Source organism: Anopheles aquasalis, chromosome 2, assembly GCF_943734665.1.
Source record: "Anopheles aquasalis chromosome 2, idAnoAquaMG_Q_19, whole genome shotgun sequence".
Lineage (NCBI taxonomy): Eukaryota > Metazoa > Arthropoda > Insecta > Diptera > Culicidae > Anopheles > Anopheles aquasalis.
This window is the reverse complement of record NC_064877.1, coordinates 59,239,508-59,260,646: the sequence shown is the minus strand read 5'-3', so window position 1 is coordinate 59,260,646 and position 21,139 is coordinate 59,239,508. Positions and strand designations below refer to the sequence as shown.

The window sequence follows — 21,139 nt, the reverse complement described above, 5'->3', positions numbered from 1 at the left end:
CTCGTTGAACTGCGCGCGTTGTGCCGCCGCCGCCACCGATGGTTTCGGCAGAAGACGATGACGACGACGGTATCGGGTTGACTAGACCAGCCGATCGGACGACATTCGACGAGGCACTGGCCGAGCTTTCACTTTCCACTATCGAGTGTGCTAAAGGAAAGGAGACGCATGGAAGGAAAAAGGTAGACACACAATTAGAGAGGAGAAAAAGAATGGTTTCTTTGTGACAATGTCTTATCACTGGAATCAACTCTAGTGAGTGGTAGTAATCCATTTCAGGATATCTCACACTAAAACTTCAAAAGGTTTACGATAAGCTTTTGTCACTTTTCTTTGCTCATTACCATCGATACACCACGTGAACAGTAGGGCACCAACCGACAGCAGCATGGCGCCACATTCAAACGGCCTACTGAACGGCTTCATATCGTGCGTGTCCCTATTTTTTACAAAACCATTCACGAAACAACGATTCCACAAAAGATCCTAGTGCACTGGATGGACAATAAAGTTCTTCGAACGTTCAAGCTCGATCCGTTAATCCCGCTGACACTGAGACACTCCCGCAGAGCAAACGGGCTTCACATTCGTTCTGTTGCGAACGAAAAGCTCAACTGACGACCTAAACGTGGTACGGCGAGACAAACCAGCCGCACCAGGTGTGTGCTCGTTGAGCGGTCAATCAGCGAACAGCGAACTACATCGCTGAGTGGCGAGGGTGGGTGGCATTTGAATGCGAATTTTCACTCTCATTTTCCAGCATCCCGAGCATCTATGCTGAACCTCATCTCTATCATCCGCGCCGATCATTTAGGCAAACCTCTGGCTTTTAAATGTAGCAGATGGAACATTTTAATAATTTCCTCTGCTTACTGCAAGCAGTAAGTAAAAATAAATACCTTAAAAATCTTAATGATAACGATGTTATTCGTTAAAACAAGAATTTTTAGTGCATGCAAGGGTTAGAGCAGGGAATCGAAAGGGATATCCGCCGCTATCACGGTCGCCGAAACATTAAAACATTCGGTGATTATAAACGCATCGCACCAATGTTTCACACCTACGATTCGTTGTGTGCTCTTCCTCTTCTACTTGCACCTCGTTCACCCATTCCGTAGAACCTGCGCTTAGACTGTACCAGAACGATTTCCGCGCGTCAGCAGAATTGTTATCGAAGCCATCCGAGTGTTGCAAAACGGCAAGAAGTAACGTACTGTGTGTACTGGATGGACGAAACAACATTTTCCGGATCAGCGGTCTGCGGTCCGAGAGATGATCCATATTGATCGGTGGGTGCGCGGTCATCACGAAGGTCAACAATCCGCAGTGCTCGGGACGGACGAGATTTTAATCGAAAAGCGACAGTTCCGGTGCTGGGATGAGTTTGCAAAACCCGGGTTAATTGTTCCCGATGGCCATAACCATGGCGAATTGGAACAAACATGATCACGGAGTAGTAACATTTCACATGCCAACGATCCATCAATTTAGTACGTGCCGCTTACATGATTCGGGTCAGGTAAATATCCGTTTGCGAGGGTAAGTAAGCAATTGATATTTGGAAGCGCGGATAATGTATCACTATAAATGGTACTCCTGGATTGGAGAAAGTGAAAAGAAAGATAAATGATCCTATTTGCATTCGATTTTCCACACCAGCAGCTGCTTCACCGGAGCCACAATGGGATTGATATTGGTAGCGCGCACAGTGAATGGTTCTATCGCAGCAATCTATTTCGTTGCAAAAAATGCAAAACCATCTGCGTGACATCTTTGACATGGCCTGCTGCTGCTTGCGCTCATGCATTTACGGGTATGGTGCACCGCGTGATTGACAGCAACGAGCAGACGTAAATTGCTTGCAACGGCCTGATGATTTCATTGTGCACTATCACTCGCATCGACCAACATCATCAGCAGCAGCAGCAGCAGTGGAAGTTGCAATATCTTTTTATCAAGCAATCATCGTTGCACTTGTCTGACCTGAATCTGTTACATAATTATTTCGTCACGTTGTCCTTTCCTAAGCAGCGTTCCTGCTGATATGTTGACGATAGGGCAACTGACTGATACCAATTCACAGAACCGACGGTAGCATTTTCAACAAATTACTTCTTTGTATGGCGAGCGCCACGCGTAGTGCTAGTTGCGATCTAGAATAGATGGTGAACTAGGAAAACCGCAATGGCACCGATTTGCACAACATTTTCTTTCGTTTTTCACTATAAAGTTAAAAATAGTTAATAAGCATTGCTGGCTCACAAACCAACTATCCCTTACACACAGAATGTGATATTTTATTTGGTTTACACCGCTACTGTGAAATGCTTCAACGTAGCGATAGCAGATACACACTATAATTGCCTAGCCACTGCAGTACCATTTAACGTATTGTCGCCTCGTTCTTCCGGGAAATCCTGGTGTTAATTTATAGGATCTTTTTGCATTCCGTCGGCCCCCGGCGTGTGGCGTGTATTTTACTGAGCATTGCTCGAAGGTTTTTTTTTCTATTGGGTTGCTATTTACAATAGAGCAGAAACATTAGGATTTATATTTCTAGATAAGCGAAGAAAGGCATAGGAAAGAATATATACACCACTAGGGAAAAATCCAGTTGTTTCATTTTTAAGATAGATTTTTAAGAGATTAAGTAGGTAAAATGTAGGAATTTGCTTCCATGTAACACCACCGGACCCATGAACGAACGTTGCACGAACATACGTAACGAATTTTTCGACCAGCAAAGCGCCTAATTAACTTCTTCCTGCTGCTTTAATCACGATCTTATGCTGTTGCTGCGGCTTGTAATTTCCTATTATGCTATTATACCTGCAAAACACTCACTAGCTTATTGTTTAGCCTCCATGAAGCATCCTTGATCACTTCTTCCTCTATCGCTGATCTAACGGGCTACATCGAGCTTTTCTCTTGATTGGCCAAAGGTAGGTAGACCTTAACTCTAATAAGAGCACGGTCTGTTTAATTTGTTCTAGCTTATGTTGTATGTCGCTAAACGGTTGTTTCTCCAAATAAACTACTAATCATGTTAAAATAGGCAAATAAAGTGTAACAATCTTCGGAGCACTTAGAGATTCTCACAAACTGCCATTCTATGCTTGTCCTACAAAATAGCACACACATACACGCACACCAACACATGCATCCTTAATCATATCGCGGGTTAAAATTGGCAAACTATGGTTTCTAAAAATGAAACACAATCCTGCTTCTCCTATACACCGATGAAAACAAAATCGGGAAAAAAGGAAAGCTGAATGATAAAATTATAACAACGGAAGAACAAAAAAAAATCATTTGTATAACACACAATCATATCGTTACCACGACCTGGCTCTACTATTTGCCGTTTAAATACAGCGCTTCCTCTCTGGAGACAAGATTAATAATTAAAAACAAAAAAAAAACTGCAAAGGAATGATGCTCATCTGATGCTTCACACAAGATGGGATGGTTTGCTATCCACTACTACTCGGCGTCATCATCGTCTTCCGCTGGTCAACCAGACTTTTGCGCAAGTTTCACCTTTTGCATCGCTTCGTACACCTCTATCTCTTTTTTCTCCTTCTTCTGGTTGCGAGTCTCAAACTCCAATCTATGGCGAATGATACGATCGACGATGTCCTCGGTCGTGATGGTGTTTCCTGAAAGAGGTGATAAGTGACAATCGATATCGTGAGACCAGTAAAGTTGAGTTTTATGCACCCTCCAGTTACTTACCTGAGTCGATCAGCATAAACTTCCCCATCTGCTTGGGTATGGCGTACGGATCGATGTTGCCTACGTCTAGCGCAATATGCGTCTGCCCATGGCACACCAGCCCGACATTAAAGTGTTCCATTAAGTCGGCCGTCACCGAGTACGGTGCACCGATGACTACCTCATTAACGTATTTGCATGCCAGCACACTTAGCACGCGCTCATGTAGGTTCATAATCGGGTAGTTGCCACCCTTGTACTGATTGACAACGGGATCGGTGTGCAGCCCAACGATCAGATAATCTCCGTAACTACGAGCCTTCTCCAGGAAGTCCAGATGGCCAACGTGGAACAGATCGAACGCACCGGCCACGTAAACGATGCGATCCGTCGGCTTCGGTGGCTTGCCGTCACTGAACTGGATGATCTTTTGCGTGGTGGGCAGGAACTGCGAGCAACCGGTCCAGGGGCTGCGTGCCGTATGGTCTTGACCAAGTTGTGAAGATCCTGTTGAATTTAATTTTTCTTTATATTTCTTCAATAATTCTTCGAGTATGTCTAGGTGGCGAGAAGATGCGATAGAGAAGGAAATTACGTGAATAACGGCAGGCAGGCGCATGCGAGGGTATTTGAATAAGCAAAGGTTTGTGGAGTGGTATACCGTTAGTGTAGCACGGCAGAGCATCTGCACGACAGTAATCAGGCCAGATAAAAAAAATATTTAGAGAAATAATAATAAATCATAGGCAAGCAGAAATCCAAGCGAAATACAAAAGCAAAACAAACGCACACGCATGCTCCGGTGCTGTGGCCGATTATGTGGACGATGAATATTTACCATCTTTCTCAACCTCATACTCCTGTTCACCTTGTTTAAAATGATTTTTAGTAAGGAGCAACATCCGTCCGACCAGATCCGTTGTGGAGACTCCAGCCGTTCTCGACACTTCCCTACAAAATGAAATGTGTATCGTTAACTTTACAACGTCAGTACAATGTCTCCGGCGCCTACACTTACTTGTACCGCAAAGCCTTCTTCACTAGATGATATGTATCCACACCATCCGCGGTTAGCGTGATGTCATCTGGAAGCAAATTTGAAAATAAAATACGTTATTGGGTGCCTTGGAACAAGCACGTGTTATTGCAGTTTTGCGTCGTGTAATAAATTCTTGAAAGTGAATTAAACCGAAGGTTGGCGAGTATATAGTAAGAAAAGCTCAAAAAGGAATCAGAAAAGCTCTTCAAAGGCGAAATAGGGAATCGAGTTGGTTTAAAAGTGTAAGTTGATCCCGCGGGAACTCTTATCGTCCATTCACTTGATCCATGCTTCGCTCCCCATTATCAGCACCGTATACCTTGCCAATCAATCAGCGCTGAGAGCTACAATCGAGCATCGTCCGATCAGCATCAGGTTCAACGGCAATCCAGACTAGATCAGGGGGCATCCTTTGTAGTAAACACACATGGTCATCCCCTTCTCAGGTCAATACCTTCTCGTAAACGATGCCGTTGGTTTTGCACACAATCTCGCAGTTCATATATACCCGGCTATGATCCCGGATATTGTTCAACTCATCCACGCCCATATACAGAGATAGTGATGCCGTTTGATAGCCGTACTAGCTAGTGAGATGGGCGGTCGCAGATCAGAAGAGCAGTTCCCATTCTATAGGCTGTCTCAACTACCGACGAACATCGTACTTCATCATGCTCCACTCAAGCCATGAAGTGTACTGATAATGTTTTAGCACGGCGCAAAACTTCCGGTTGCAATGAGTTCACACAGTGACAGAGACCGATCTACTTACCACCATGTACGCAAAAATCACAGTCATATTTGTCCAGTGTTTCGAGTGTCGTAACGTACGGGGCATCTTCGACAACCTCGTCAACCCATTTGATACCTCGCACCATTTTATATCTACAAGAAGAACGAAAAAGATAGATGAATCGTTAGCCTTTTGACCGATAATGAAGTGCAACATTGTTCATCTCATTAATCAAATCTACTTCCTATTACAGGTCTAGGGACTACTACGTTATCACGCAGTACAAAAACTAAGGATAATGAGCTACCAGAAACTAAACCGGTTAAGGAAAGTGCCGCGCACTCAGCGGTCTAAACAAATTGTCACATGTTGGAGGCACGTATTTTGAACTGTTATCTGAACGCAATGGCATGTGGCACGATCCACGCTATTCCACTTAATTTATCTGCCAACCCAGACCAGTTGTCGACGACTGGTTATGATGATCCATGATGATAATCATAAACTGCCTACGGCAAGTGAATACCCCCAGGGGGCACCTAGCTACCGATACACGCGTAAAAGTCCCGACGCGCACGAGGTTTATGGTCACGACTGAGAATGGCGCACTGATAACTGTATGCCTTTCAACTCACCGATAACCAATGGTTAGTGCAGCGTGTAATACAATTAACCGAAAAATAAATAGTACATCTTGCAATCGAACGACGAAGGTACGCGACTCCCCATATCATCTATAGACCCTTACGCACCGACACAACGAAGCGAAGCATCCTAGTAGGTCGAGGATGATCCGGCCAATCGTAACCACGACGATCGTTCGATTGCCGTTCAAAGGTCGCTGGCGGAGTTCAGTACTTTCATCGTGCGCTCTCGTAGCCAAGCGGACCATTCATTCTGGGTGTACTCGGGTCGGTGAGGGAATTGTTGCCTCGCTCTCCACGGGCAGCGAATGAGTGCGGTCGTTTAGGTTGTCAACGTCATCAGCAACCGGAACGTGTCCTCTCACTCTACAACATAACTCTGTTATCAGTTCGATAATGATCTTCCCCCACCTCACCCAAACATGTACAGTGCACCAGTGTACATGTCGGCGTGCCCCCCCGTATCGCGGCGGGTTGTTTCGAGGGATTGGCAATCGCTACTTCCAGAAGCGGTTCCCGTTTGGCGTCCTTCTACTTGGTGGGAGCTGCTGTTATCAGCAGCCACACGGTGCGCCAAGTCAAAACGTCATAGGGTCACCGGTTTGTGGGACTACTACTCCCAAAAAACCGTCTACGTGGAGCCAATTTCTTGTTGCTTTCGATCGAAATGGTTTCCCGGCCCCGCCGTCGCCATCGCCATCGCCGGTTGACTAGCAAGATAATGGCGGATGGAGCTTAACGGATTTGTGCGCCTAGGAGGACGGCGTGGCGTGACAAATTGCGTAATCGAACAACCATTGGTTCTGATAGCGGTGCACACGGACCGGAGAGTTCGTTAGACAGCCAACCAACGAAGGTCGGCCGACATGAGACGAGTTCAGAGAGCCTAGGCGGAAAATGGCGCCAGAAATGAAGCGACGGAATATTCCGGGCGGTAAACTTATCACCTACTAACGTCACGGGGTCACCGTAACACGCTCTACTTCTTGTTGTTTGCTCCAAACGTTGCTACCTACTATCAAACGAACAATCAACCAATACACTTGGGTGCGTGTAAAGGAAGTTTTGTTTTATATTTAAAGCAACATTTAACTAAAACCTATACGATTGATTCCACTACAATGGCGGTTCCCGGTTTACGATTTGTTTTAAGATACTTCATACTATACATGTTGCTAATTATACTACCGGATCAAACGGTATGCCGTAATGTGTTACAAGGTCTTATGCTATAGAAGAAACGCTAGCAATGGTTTCCTCGTGCCGTACCGTTCCTCTTGCGTGAACACCGGTGGTCCTTTGTTTCTCGTGATGTCGGCATCGTTGTGAATTCCTACGATCAGCTTGTGTCCGAGTGCCTTCGCCTGTCGCAGGGAGTTGGCGTGTCCGAAATGCACCATATCGTAGCTGCGGAGAAGAAAGAAAGCAAACAATTCTAATCAATACAAGTGACGGCAATGGCACTAGAGGACATGTGCCCGTTGTGTTTAATTTGCATCAATTGAAACGGTAAATGGCGGACACGCAAGGCAAAAGTAGCGCAATAGCTTGACCGACACAGAAAGGATAAAACAAGCGAGCAGTTTTCTGCAACCCCCAGTTAACCCCTGTTTTGCCTTATTTTAAACAATTCAGGATTCACCATCACTTAAACTATCTAAAAATAACTTTTTAATCTCCAGAACAACGGCGACCGCTTGTTCTCAGCACTATCGATCGATCCGTATTCCAAGGTAACGGAAACCTTACGGAAGGCGATACAAGAAAAAACGGAGAACTACTTCGTCGGCGCGTCTACCGGCTCCAGGGTCACTGTTAGCTAATTAGTGCCCGTTAGCGGACGAATTCATGCCACCCATCGTTGTTGCGGTTATTATGTGTAGGAGGATTGAAGCATGACGAGCATGAACTACCAGACGACTCCCTCGAGGCCATTAAGTAATGGCCACGAACTTCGAACTTCTTACTACCAAGAATGACCTAAAGTGCAGCTGTGCTTGGCACTGTACCGGGCGACGAGAGCACGTGATTCGCTCGGATAGTTCCTGACCGCTGCAAAGGTCAGCTGTCAGGGTGCGATATTTCTGGGTTCGCAAATTATGAGATCTTTTCAAGGTCAATCCGAAGCCTTGGGGCACTCGAGCGATATTGCTTCGTCCGTTTGGATGATTGATCCATTGACGAAAATGACGCATTGGGTATGCTCTGTTTCTCCGTTGTCATTACACAATTGTTATTCTTTAAATAATAGAAAAAAGAATACCCGTACAATGATTCCTTATCTGAGTTTTATCAGGGCGGAATTTTCTTATTGAGTAGAGAGAGGTTGCGGCCAGTTTTATCTCTTCGAGTTCCGGAAGTAAACGTTCAAAATGTCATCGTATAAGGTGCAATCGACCGGTGTGCTTCGTCAGACCATTTGTGTCTTATCAATCGTCGCCAGTCAGAAGGGACAGGCCATCAGAAATGGTTATTGCGTGTGTCGAGACTCTTCTTCAACCTTCGTTTACACCGAGCCTGGCATGTCACAATCACAGTGGGGCCGGTTCTGAGAAAATGGCACTCGCGGTATGACTAATTGCTGGTCAGGGCTATTAAGGAGGTGTAACTTTACGGCGAGATTGTTCCGTTGACGACGAAGGTTAACTTTTGCGACATACTACGCTACTCGTACGTGTTGCTAATGATGGAACAGCTGTGATGCAGTCAACTGCCGTTGTTATGGAGAAAACGAGTAAGATGTAAAAGCTCATTCCACGTTTGTTGCATTTTTAAATAACTTTCATTCTACCAGACTTATTGTCGCCTCGGCGGGGGCTTCTTTTAAGATGGAAAGCATTAAATATCAACTCAAAGGAGCTCAAGGAATATAAAATGTAATTTGTTTAAAAACTTAATGTTGCAAAGTGTTCGGAGATATTGAAAATATATAATTAATGTCCAATCAATGCTAACAGCATTAAATTAAACCAGTTTTTTACTTTTAATTTCGAAACAATCAGCCCTGATCAACTCAATCCCATTTTGTACGTCACCATTAGGGGCAAAAATCAATCGATATGCCGCTTGGGACTGCCGTGGATTATCGTGACGGTGTGAGTCACAAAAAGTCAAACTAGAACACCTCGCCTTTTGGGTTCGACGTGCTACTAAAATATGCAGACTGGTGTGGATCTCTTCTACCTCCCTTTCTCTCATCCGGTAGATAAACGAACGGATGGGGAAGTTAGCGCTCTGTCCACGAAACGGACCGCAACGGATCGAACCGTGACGACACACCAACGACCTTGACCTAGACCCTCTGGGACCGGTTTTATCCTTGCCTGGGCTACATTTCCTGGACTCAAGACGTAACATAATCGAACCAAAACCCCAGCACACCCCACACCGGCCGGGCCGTGCAGTGCCGCTTCTGCTCACTTGAGGGGGCCCACGGATCAAGGGCAGCGCACGCTAGACCGAGCAAGCTCCTCCACTTCTCCTTCGTCGTCCACACACATCGCGGTGGCCGTCTTGTTTACACAAGCAGAGCAGAGATAGAGAGAGCGAGCGAATTAGCGACAGCAGGAACGCGGTACGGTATGCGGTTTCTTATGCTTGTTTTATGCTGCGAAAACAGTGCGAGGGACAAGGCAGCAGGTGATACACCCAGCTCAGGCCGTTCGCGGTCCAACGGTTCAGAGCGTGCAAGCTGTTTATCAAGTTCCCCTCGCGACATCCCCCGCCACACCGTTCCCTCGTTTGCACGGGAAAGCCGGCAAAAACAGAAAACTGAAAACGATACAGAGAGAAAGAGGCGAAGGCGAGAGCATCGGTCGGTGGATGTGTGTCGTTCTCTCCCGGCCTGCCACCAGGCCCACATCATCATCGCACCATTTTTCATTGCCATCGAGCGTCCCGTCCTGCGCACTGATCTCCGCACGTCGCTCTGCTTAGTGGCGAGGCCGCTGATAGGTGCAAACCCTGAATCATACGATCGCACTGGCGCGTGCACTTGTTGTGGCTTTGGGGTGCGGGTCTGACGCAAAGAACGCGTGTAGCGGTAGCCGCGAGTTGACATCACCGTGCCCGTCTCTTCCACTCCAACGTTCTGTATCTCCTTCGGACCCTTTCTCTCTCTTTTTGTTCCACGAGGCGCTTTCGGTGATTGCGCATGTCTCGTCAACGGGGTGGTTGTTTGGAGGCGCCGCGTACTAGCGCGTATGACGAAGGAAGGGGGGGTGATTCCGCTGTCAAACTAGCGGTTCATTCACCTAGAGGTGCTGCAGCTGCCCTTTAAATCGGGGAACGGAGAAAAAACGGAATCCGCTAGGTAGGCGTCTCCGAAAGGTGTGGTCCAAAGGTTGCGCCTGGACCGACGGAGTGGCGTCTACCGCTTCCGCTGACTAATCGTTCTGCGATCGACGATTAAACGGATGCGTTGTTGCGCCAAATTGATCCATGGTATCCATTTTAATTTGTAATACAATTTACTGTCGCTGTCGATAGCCGAGACGCCATTGCATCGAGCAGGCTGTGGAGATGGCAAAAAATAGCTGATGATTTAAGATGAACGACAAAGTAACCTACGATCGCGGAAATGGTTGACAACGGCGCAAAGAACCATTCGCCAATTTCCGGACTGCAACACCATTCTCGTTGCCCATTGCAACACCATTCAACACCCCTGTCCACCCGGAAGCACTCGGTTCCCTGCTGCTGCACCAGCTGCTGTTCTGCTGCGGTCATTCTAGATGCACGAAATACGTGTCAGCAGCACCCGTTGAGTGACGCCGGACCACGGCACGGATGCGGGATCTATTTCGGGAATGGCGCTCACCAATGCCGTCCTTCAATCCCCGAGACTGGTGCGTCCGTTCTAAGGTCACGATGCCAAGAGACGGCGGGGCAGGAGGTCCGGAGTCCCTTTTCCCAACCCCGTTCCCACTGATTGCATCAGTTCTCGCTTACTCACCAGCCATCGCACCAAACGCGAACCTCCTTGCCTTCACCTATCGGCTGCTGCTGGCCATTCTCGTTCTTGTTCTCCATTTTCAACGGCACCGGGAATGCTTCACAAAACGCGGGACTTGGGAATCGATAGCTTCGTTGCGGACCACAGGATCACGGGACACAGGGACGCACACACAAAGAGGACACGAACACAGAACAGGTTTAATTTGTGACCACGATTTCACGGTTTCTTCACCACGGCAGCGCGCTCGCTGGGCGTTTCACACGACGGATTGCTGAATAATGGTTCCGGCCGGCCGCGCGATCGGGGCTCTTATAAACGGTGGCGCGCTCGCGATAAGCAAACTTCTAGACCACACCGCGTCGTCGATCCTTCCGGGAGTCTGCTGGACGGCGAAGGACCGTTTCGGGGCCACCTGACGATTGCAGATAACGGGGTTAAAACGGGGTGCGGCTCGCTTTGAACTCTTCCTAGCTTGCGATGCGATTTTCTGAGTCTCGCGCTCTCGTTCCGACGTGCTGCTCAACCGAATGTTCAACGAAGAATGAAAAAAAAAATTGCACACACACGCACTAACTCACGAAGCAAAAATGGACGTTCCGTTTATAAGGCTTGCTTCAGCTATCGAGAAGCCGCAGGCGATGTTTTTCCGATGTTTTGCAATAATTTTTGGCGTTCTGCGATCTTAATACGTAAATTATTACTTTTTACATTCGTGCTTTAAGTATGAATCGGTACACAATAACACACCACACGGTACCACACGGAAAACTTCGGAAAAACAGCGGAAAATCATCGTGGAGCACGGAACCAGCAGGTATAGCAGAAAGCAGCATTACGCTGTGTACACACCGCACAGAATCTGGAGATATTGTATGTAGGCCCAGAAAATTTCTTTGCGGTGTGTACAAGGCGTTATGGGCAAAAGTCTTTTGCGGTTTTTTGTTGTGGTTTGAGCTCGTTGTGGGTCGGCTTTTGGTCGTTCCGGATGTAGTTTTTCGTCTGCCTCCGGCCAAAGCAAGGTTCCGTGGTGTACAGCGAACAAGATTAGAAGTGCCTTTCTCCTACACGCCCTATATAAATAGCCAAAACATGCCTTCTACGAACCAAAACCTGCGCAACCGGAAGGTAAGAGCACCCGGCAACGGTATCAATTTTGCGGTCTCCCGAAAATCTCCCGCGCCAGCGGTACTACGTGTGCGATATAAAAAAAAACTCTAATTAGCCTTCGGTCCGGTTGGTGGGGATTCGGCGCACCAGCAACCCGACCCCCGGAAGCGGGACCGAAGAGAAATGTCAAAAGTTGCTTTCCCGGGTTCGCGGTGCCAACAACAAGTGGCGAGCCGTTCCTGAGTTTTTCCCGACGTGCTTGTGGAAAGTGTCCGGCGCTTTCCATCCGAGTGTGGCCTCGTTTAACCCAGGGACGTGTGTTGTAACAGGGATCGTCCGGTGGTGGTGCTTTGTTCCGATCGAAGGAAAGATGCGCTCGGTCTTGGGGGAAGGAGCAGCGTCTGCAGTTTTGTTGAATATTTGATAAGATAACGGCAGTTAAAGAAAGAAACCCGTCCCTCGCGATTGTCTCAGGCTGTGCACACCTTTGGAAGATGGGTTACGACTACGAACTGGTAATTATCTTGCGTCGATTGGTTCCAAAAATGTGCCTCCAGCAGCAACAGGGTAGCGCCAGTACCGGGCAAGTTGCCGCGATAACCAAAACACACACCAAGTCGCGATGTGATGCAGTGATAATGACGACTTCAACGATGATGGTGATGATGATGATGATGGAGAATGATGAGGCAAATTTGATCAACTGGAGGATGAGTTTGCAAGTTATGGACCCACAGTCTTCCACATGCGTAACGAACCGAACGTAGCGTTACGCGTCCAGTATGTTTCACCCGGTGCAATCCCATACATTCCATCGCTTTGCACAGCTACGCAGAGCTACGTTCGTTAACGTATCCAAATGGTGGAGGCATTTTAGATTGGTTGTTTTTTGCTTATTTGATTTGCACACGGCATTGACGCCTTTGCCAACGCTTCTCATGCCCTCGTATCATCTGTTTCTTTACAGCTACAGCAGCAAGATTCATCCGAGCGTACGCAGGCTCCGGCGGGAGCGAGGCGGAAAGGTGGATCCGGTAGCAGCAAGTCGTCCGGTGGCAGTAATCTTCGCTTTTCATTCATCTGCCTGGTGATCAGCGCTGCTCTGCTGATCTTCCTGCTCGGCGCGTATACCGATTCCTTCCATCCAATCATTGACGGTATCGCCGGACGGCTCGGTTACCACGAGAAAATCTATGCCGTCGTGATCGATGCCGGTTCGACGGGTAGCCGCGTGTTGGCGTTCGAGTTTCACCATGGTTACCTTGATGGGCGGCTCGTACTCGATTACGAGCTGTTTCAGCAATCAAAACCGGGATTGTCGGCGTTTGCTGAGCGGCCACAGGACGGGGCGGCCAGTATCGACAAACTGCTGGATGCGGCCAAGAAGGTAGTCCCAAAAGAGAAGCTATCGCAAACGCCGCTAGTACTGAAGGCAACAGCCGGGTTGCGGTTGCTGAAGCCCGAACAGGCTGAAGCCCTGCTCACCGCCTGCCGCGATCTGTTCCGCACGTCCGGGTTCCTGGTGGACGAGCAGGCGGTTGAAATCATGGACGGTACGGATGAAGGGATCTTTTCGTGGTTCACGGTGAACTTCCTGCTCGGCAAGCTCAACAGTCGCAACACGGTGGCCGCCCTGGATCTCGGCGGTGGTAGTACGCAGGTTACCTTTGCACCGAGGGACGTCTCTCAAACGCCTCTGTACAATGCGTACATGCACCGTGTTCCGACGCTCGACTCGTACGTGGAAGTGTTTACGAACAGCTACCTGGGGGCCGGATTGCACGCCATGCGGCATGCAGTCTTCACGCACGGGGCGGCCGAGAACGAGACGCGGCTGGCGAGTGAATGCGTCAACCCGATCATCCACGATAAGCTATTCCGGTACGGCACGGGTCAATACCACATCAGTGGTAAGGATAACCCCAAGGCAACGACCGAGAATCCGATGGTCGATTACGAACGGTGTGCGACGATCGTACGGGAGAAGCTGCTCCCAACGCTTAAACCGAAGCCGGTCACACTGAAGCAGCACGAAATATCCGCTTTTAGCTACTTTTTTGATCGTGCTATCGAAACCGGTCTCGTAGGTGAGTGTTCACAATCAAATTCGCGAGCGATCGCTGGTGGGACAGGTGTGTAACATGTTGTCTCCGTTGTATGTTAGATCCTATTCAGGGAGGCGAAACGACGGTCGGCGAGTTCGTTAGCAAATCGCGAGCAGTCTGTGCGGAAGCGAATGCCGATCAGCCCTTCATGTGCGTCGATTTAGTATTCATCTCGACGTTGCTCGAAGAAGGCTATGGATTGAAGGCCAAGACGCCGCTTAAGGTAATGCTGAATGGAAGCGATTCTTCAAATTCAGTGCATAACAATGTTATCCTTCTTCTCTCCTGCAGCTGTACAAAAAGATCGATGGTCACGAAATATCATGGGCCCTGGGGTGTGCTTATAATATTCTGACAAGTCGCGAAAATGCAAGCAAGCACTAACGACGCTTATTGGACAACAGAAATGCATCTCCATTTCTGCGCTTCTTTCATACAAAATTTGTATGAGCCCACACAGCACCGCACGGAACGGGCAGCGGACGATAGCAACAAACATACAATCAGATCAGACTTTGAACCACCCACCCACATATACAAAATGGCGCAGGAACTCGCTCTCTGGTGTGAGAGCGATCCTTGCGTAAGGTTCGTTGAGATACTAGGCAGCAGGAAACCGACGAAGAGATATTATTTTATATCCGATATATACAACCGCGAAGCAATTTTTTACACAAATCCTCAATGTTTCTATTTTACACTTACAATCAACCGTGGACGTGGACGTAGACGTTGTTGGAACACTGAAGCGGATTGGCAACAGATTTTCTTGTTTATCGCTGTCGTTGTCGTCGTTTACTGTTATACATCGGAAGGTGGGAAGTCCTCGAAAGGAATGAATGTACGATAAACCATTGTGGTTTGTTTTAAAAAAGCACTCAAAAGACAAGACTATTTTGTAGCCAATCAATCATTAAGACAGTTCCGCAAAGAAACACTTCAACCGCATGCAAGGATGCGAGCGAGTCCTTCTGACCGATTCGTTCCCGAAGCAAGGTTTTATTGGGACAACTGAATTTTAACAACCGTGTAGACAGAAATAACTGAAGCCGAACAATTTGATTCCTTGCCGTGAAAACTATATCCAGAATGTGCCTTTTTGTATTCGGTGTAAACTGAAACCGAAACAAATCACGATTACCGAAACGATATCAGCTATCAGGCAAAGTGGCCAACACACCCTGTGGAGGGGGAAAGGGGATAAAGAAAGAAAAAGATGAGAAACGTTTCCTCAGCTAAGCCTCAGCAATATTACTATAAAATATCATGTTAGTAGATTCGTTGTGGAGCAGCAAGTAGTGCAAGTCATTCTATAGCACCATAGAAGAGATAAGATAAGACGCACGAGGGTACTATTTGTTGTAGTAAATAGCGGAACAGTAGTAGAACGACAATTCTCTCTGAGAGGCTAAATGCGTCCCGTAGTTTAAAATGCGACCCGTAGTGGTGTTGGCCACTTTAGATTCGTTAGTTGCACAAATCCTTGTGATGCACAATGCACCCACCAGCCGCACCAGCCAGAGCACATTTTATAAACCGCGTAATATCACCGTTTTAGCAAATCGCCCTCATCATGTTCTTCGCACTGTCCATCAGCGTATGTGTGTTGTGTGCTATGTTATCCTTTGTTTCCTCATTGTTGTTGTTGATGTCGAGAATGGAAGTAATTTTGAAAAGAGCAATACAGTGGCCACACTAGCAGAATGCCCCTTCCGGCCGATGTACTAAGGTTTATCCCGCATACATTGTCACATTCCCACTTGGCACTTCCTTCAGCCGTGCGCCGTACGCGTATCTGAAGAGTAGCAGTAATGGCACAGAACAAAATTAGCATGTTTCTGTTCGGTGATAGAAAAGCCTGGTACGGTGGCTCGCAGGTAATTTAAGAAGGCCATTCAGGGGATTCTGGGAAGCCATTGTAAGTAAACAGTGTGATAAATATATGACCATCCCAAAATAAATCTCTGTTTATTAATTTAACGATAAGCACAGTCCGGAAGTGCAGCAGGAATTCCTCCTTCGACATTTTACAGCGAACCTAAAAACACTTATCGCCGTTTATTTGTGGGGAAGTTTTCATCCTATTTTCCCATCGTTTTTACTATTCGAATGGCTTTTCCTTTCGTATGTAGAATGTTTTAAGCATGACGAACGAACTTGTTTGAGACCATTCAAAAACTGCGCGCGCAGGTCAAGGTTACTAGACTTGTTGTTCAAGGTAAGTAGATGACGTGCCGCGGCGGGGTTTTTGGCAGCCATTTCCAGGAAAACCGGTGAATTCGTGTGAGGCGCGTTTCAATCTCCCATAACAACAGCCGCCTTTTCTTAACAATCAGGAGTGCTATCTGCGTTAAAAGAAACCAGTATCAAAGTCCCGTAAGGGCATTCGCGAAGATGGCAAGCACACAGAATATCCCGGAGTGGCGGTATTCGGTGCGTTGCCAGCAGCACCATCAATCTATACTCCAAGCATTGGAGGCGATGTGTCGCGACGGAGACCTCGTCGATGTGTCCCTGTGGTGCGAAGGTCGCAGGATACGCGCCCATAAAGCTTTGCTGGCCGCATGTAGTCCTTACTTTAAAACCGTGTTCAAGGAAAACCCGTCCCAACATCCGGATATTATCTTCCACAACGTTCGTTACAGCGACCTAGCGGCGATCGTAGAGTATATTTATCATGGAGAGTTGATGATTGCTCATGATCAACTGATGTCGTTTTTGCACACCGCCAAAACGCTATCGATTCGGGGTCTGGTGGATGCTTCGAAAGAGCCCCAACCGCCGCAGCACACGGTGTGGTCTTCTAGTTCGACGTCCCAGCAACAAAACCTAATACTGACATCACCGATGCTGTCTGAGAAGAATAATGTAACACAGTACCCAACATCGAGTTCCGTATCACTAGATCACCAACAACAGCCAACGATTGCCGAAATGCAAGCTGCGCCGCAACTCCGACAGCAGGAGCAAACACCGCTACTATCACACCAAGTACAGGATGAGGTACAGCAACTCCCACAAGATATACAACAAGAACAGGAATCGCAGCAATTGATGCAAGAGATGGACGTTCAAACTCAACAAGAATGTCAGGAGCAGATAATGCAGTGCAACACGATGCAGACAGTGCAAACGATGGAAACGATAGAAGCAAATCCACAGGAGCCCACCAATGAAATAGTGGGTGCTACGAGGACGACATTAACCGACGAGATAAGGGAGCAGCACAATAGCGAGAATTCGAATCTGGATGAGGGTGAGCATCTATTTTCATAATTGCCATAAAATAGACGATGTGAACATTTTCCGTTTACTGATCATACTTCCATTCTGATTGAACGACCCGCAACGAAGCAACTTTCTAAATTCTCTTCAGGTCATTGTATTCAGATATTTTGCATGATGGGACGTTTATGATGGGACCACTGGTATCTAGCTATTCACATTAGCAAGGCAGCAAAAGTCCCCTTCTATTAAAAAGCCAGGATCAGGAAGCCCGTACTTTAGTAGTCCTGTTTTTAGTCTACTAGTTTTGTTTAGTTTAGCTGCATCTATCTTCGTGTCCAAAGGTATTGTTAGAGCGAATGTTAGAACGGAAATTCATGTAATCCGTTCTGTGTCCCTTTCCGGTGGATGCGCAGATAATTGGAATTAGGAGAAGAGGTTAGGATGAAGATTACTGGACTAAAAAAGATTGTCTGTAAGTCGTGAAAAATAATACAACAATGGAATTTTAATAATAGGTCGGTGGCAGAAAAGGAAGCTTGTTCTTACCCTCGACTGTATACGGAGTGCGATCACATGTAAAACGGTTGAAGAGCCGATCGCGTCCTTGATCGTTTACGGAGAGAGTATAAACCGAGAGAAAAGCTAGTCGCTAGTGGTTCTCACAGAGTACAAGGGTTTCGCCAAAATCTATCAAAATCATTGTCAACAAGAAAAATAGCACCACTTTGACCCACCTTCTCTTTTCACCTCTTTTTCTTACAGAAAGGTCTCGTTGGTTTGTTAGATCGGATCAAAAGAAATTCAAGTGTGGATTTTGCGAAAAAGCTTACTCCAACAAGAATACGCTCAAAAATCACCACAACAATGTGCACAGTGGAAGGACAATGTGCAGCATCTGTGGACGAGTCTTGTGTAGAATATCGGTTCTGCAAATGCACATGCGTAAGATTCATAAAATAACTATTTAGTTTGCATATCCAGCGATGCCGAATGTAGAATGGCTAATGAAAAGTTAATAATCTTTCATAGTGGAGAATAATAGGAAGATACAATATGGGATGTTTCATCTTCCTGATAATATTTATAATCGTTTGTATTACATCACTACACTTCTATTTGTTTCAAACTTTCCGGAGTTACGCTATTAATCACTGGAATACCCTGACCGTGTGGGGTAATCCGATACTGCGAAGAAGTCAATTATCGTCATTTCAAACGGACATGGTGATCGAAAAGACACCGCGTGAAGACTTAGGTAAGACTAATGGACGCATGGCGCGTTGCATTAAATTCTCATTTCTTTTCATTTTCAATCGAAACCCTCGTAGCAGTGCGCAGGTGCCCGCCTCCGCCCACATTTCTGTCCAAACTTCAGGGCACCTACTTACTGCTGGCTCTCTTAACAATGATGCGGCCGGCATTCATCGCACATTTCTTGTTTCGCTGTATCCTCTCAACTCACAATCATTCGTTCGTTTCGTGCCATTTCAGAGGCAGATAATTTGCTGATCCATCGAACGCCGAAGCCTTATGCCTCGGTGTTCAGATGAAGAAAGGAATCATCGGCGCTCTTGTGCGGCTCTATCGACATGGACCCGCTACAACGACTGCAATCGAGGCGACCAGCTGACGTCTTAGTGGTGGACAGTAGTCGTGTTTCGTACGGTTGATTCGTACCATAACTGCGCTCTTCATTGCTGTGGCCCAGTCGGCAAACTAATTTCACATCCTTATAGGAAACGGGATTAAAGTCAATCAGCTGCTGCACACTAGGGGCTTCTCTGTGTTCTACCGTACCATACGTCCCCATGGTACCGCATCTTCATTATTGAACGAGGGAACTGGTTTATTGAGCAAATTTACGATTAACATTAGAAAAAGGAATGGATACTGCTAATGGGTGAATATATATTAGAAGATCGTAAATGTAACAAAAGAAGGTCCAAAGGAAATTAAAAATTATAGGATTCATTTAAAAAAAAAATGTTGACTTAAAATTGATACTTTTCCCGTTCTACTACGAAACTTTTATTTGCAAAAAAAGCTCTTTTGTGTTGTTGCGTGCAGTTCGATCGGCAATGTGCACCGAAAGGAAAACTGATAAATTGGTTACTTGCATCGATTGTGCATAACATTTCCTACCAACGTTTGCTACAGGGCCCGTTCAAAACAGGCGGAAGCGGCCTCCACCACTACAAAAACCTTTTTATTTGCTGTTGCAAAATCTACAGCATTGCCAACGGGAAGTGTAAATAGAAGTAAGAACATATACATAAAAAAACAAATACTAACCACTGAATATTTGCAGCATCCGTTGGTACCATTGGTGCGCTGACATGAAACGCGGTCCGTAACATGATAGTATAATTGAAGAGCGTCAACACCCGACGTGACCAAACGCTATGTTTTATGGCGCGATGCACTGCCCCATACAAAGCCTTATTTGGCCCGTCCTTATGCTACCAAACATGTAATGGAAAACACCGAGTATCCGGAGACCAGCAGACATTCTCGGTAGTCGTGAACCTCCCTCCCGGGGGAGGGTTGGTTATGTTACGGGTGAGTTGAAGATAGAAATTACAAACAAAACCTAGAACGAAATAACAACTTTGCTCGTGTGACAAGCAAAACATTCTGGACATTACTAGTGGTTTTCGGTTCAGTGGGGACAGAGAACAGAAGGAGAAACAAGGAATGATGCATGTACTACTCTCGAAGGCTAGCGAGGAGATCTTTCGTAATGATGAACTTACAATCACTAGTTGATGTGAATTTCGAAACTAAATGCCCGTCCAAAGAAATACCGGAAACAAGAACGTTTGGCTAGTGGCGACCTCGACAGTTGGTGCGATAGCCAATGAAACCAGAAACACGGTGCTGAGCAGAGCGAACGAGGCGTAAACATTACAATTTTCATTTTGCTGTATTCCAAACCATATTCTACGGCACTCTTTACAAATAATAGGACACCGCAGAGGGGACGGAAAGAAGCATCCAAGCCAAGTTCGTGGACGCCTGGAGATAGTGTTGCGAAGCGAACTAAGCTTTGTTGAGTTGCGTTGCTTTGATGCGTCGCGGTGTTGCTTCTCCGGGAATGAAAAGCCTGGTAAAGATTTTCCTTTTCGTCTCCTACCGTTCTGCGTCTTCTAGCTGCCGTGCATCGTGCAGCTGAAGAGTGAAAAAGAGTTGTTACTTTGTGAGGTAGTCGGAGAGAAAATGAAAGAGTGAGAGAGAAAGAAGAAAACAGAACTGTAAACCAATAGAAAGCCGCCCAACGGTGAAATGCTGTGCGACGCCCGGAGTATACATCTCCGGGGTGGAGACGCACCCCAAAGCGACAGCACGAGATTCGCGAAGCACATTTTCCAGCTTCCGTTCGGGTGCTGCTGTCTGTGTGTGTTTTTCTGTCTGTTTAATTTAATTTATAGCTTCCTATTGGTTTTATTTCATTTTGTGCCCGCCGTCTTTCTTCACTCAGCCCCCCGCAGGCCGCAGATTCTACCGGAGCGGCTGCAGTTAAATGCCTTTCCCTCGTTCATTACCACCACCGCCCCGTTTCCTGGCGTTCGATCATGGCATCATCGAACGTGCAGTTGCTGTTGCCTGGAG

General features: G+C 46.8%; 4 protein-coding genes across 7 annotated transcripts in view; 2 read left to right on the top strand and 2 right to left on the bottom strand.

Moving 5' to 3' along the window:
* Positions 1-891, bottom strand: part of LOC126581709 (venom protease) — a 3,156-nt gene extending 2,265 nt beyond the window's left edge. Inside the window, exons 1-2 of the mRNA XM_050245558.1 lie at positions 345-891; positions 1-150 (exon numbers count right to left, since the gene is read on the bottom strand). The exon at positions 1-150 is cut by the window's left edge and continues 294 nt beyond it. Coding sequence (XP_050101515.1) covers positions 1-150; positions 345-426 — 232 coding nt within the window. The 5' untranslated portion in view covers positions 427-891. The remainder of the gene's footprint in view (positions 151-344) is intronic.
* A 1,379-nt stretch (positions 892-2,270) lies between these two features.
* Positions 2,271-11,616, bottom strand: LOC126581710 (ethanolamine-phosphate cytidylyltransferase). 3 transcript variants are annotated; one of them, XM_050245559.1, is made up of 8 exons: positions 11,088-11,616; positions 7,403-7,540; positions 5,529-5,641; positions 4,736-4,802; positions 4,556-4,668; positions 4,313-4,402; positions 3,739-4,224; positions 2,271-3,662 (listed from the first exon to the last, which is right to left on the bottom strand). In XM_050245559.1, the coding sequence occupies exons 1-8, from the start codon at positions 11,162-11,164 to the stop codon at positions 3,517-3,519; spliced, it is 1,230 nt and encodes a 409-aa protein (XP_050101516.1). In that variant the 5' UTR covers positions 11,165-11,616; the 3' UTR covers positions 2,271-3,516. The 3 variants fall into 3 exon arrangements, with proteins under 3 accessions (XP_050101516.1, XP_050101518.1, XP_050101519.1); XM_050245561.1 differs by lacking the exon at positions 4,313-4,402; XM_050245562.1 differs by lacking the exon at positions 4,313-4,402 and having other exon boundaries at positions 4,586-4,668.
* Positions 11,617-12,032: 416 nt separating this feature from the next.
* On the top strand, positions 12,033-16,263 carry LOC126581707 (ectonucleoside triphosphate diphosphohydrolase 5). 2 transcript variants are annotated; one of them, XM_050245556.1, is made up of 4 exons: positions 12,033-12,215; positions 13,165-14,284; positions 14,362-14,525; positions 14,594-16,263. In XM_050245556.1, the coding sequence occupies exons 1-4, from the start codon at positions 12,180-12,182 to the stop codon at positions 14,684-14,686; spliced, it is 1,413 nt and encodes a 470-aa protein (XP_050101513.1). In that variant the 5' UTR covers positions 12,033-12,179; the 3' UTR covers positions 14,687-16,263. The 2 variants fall into 2 exon arrangements, with proteins under 2 accessions (XP_050101513.1, XP_050101514.1); XM_050245557.1 differs by lacking the exon at positions 12,033-12,215 and adding an exon at positions 12,414-12,712.
* A 520-nt stretch (positions 16,264-16,783) lies between these two features.
* LOC126576129 (modifier of mdg4-like) lies at positions 16,784-17,578 on the top strand. The gene has a single exon (XM_050237271.1). The coding sequence runs from the start codon at positions 16,784-16,786 to the stop codon at positions 17,576-17,578; it is 795 nt and encodes a 264-aa protein (XP_050093228.1).
* The last annotated feature ends 3,561 nt before the right edge of the window (positions 17,579-21,139 follow it).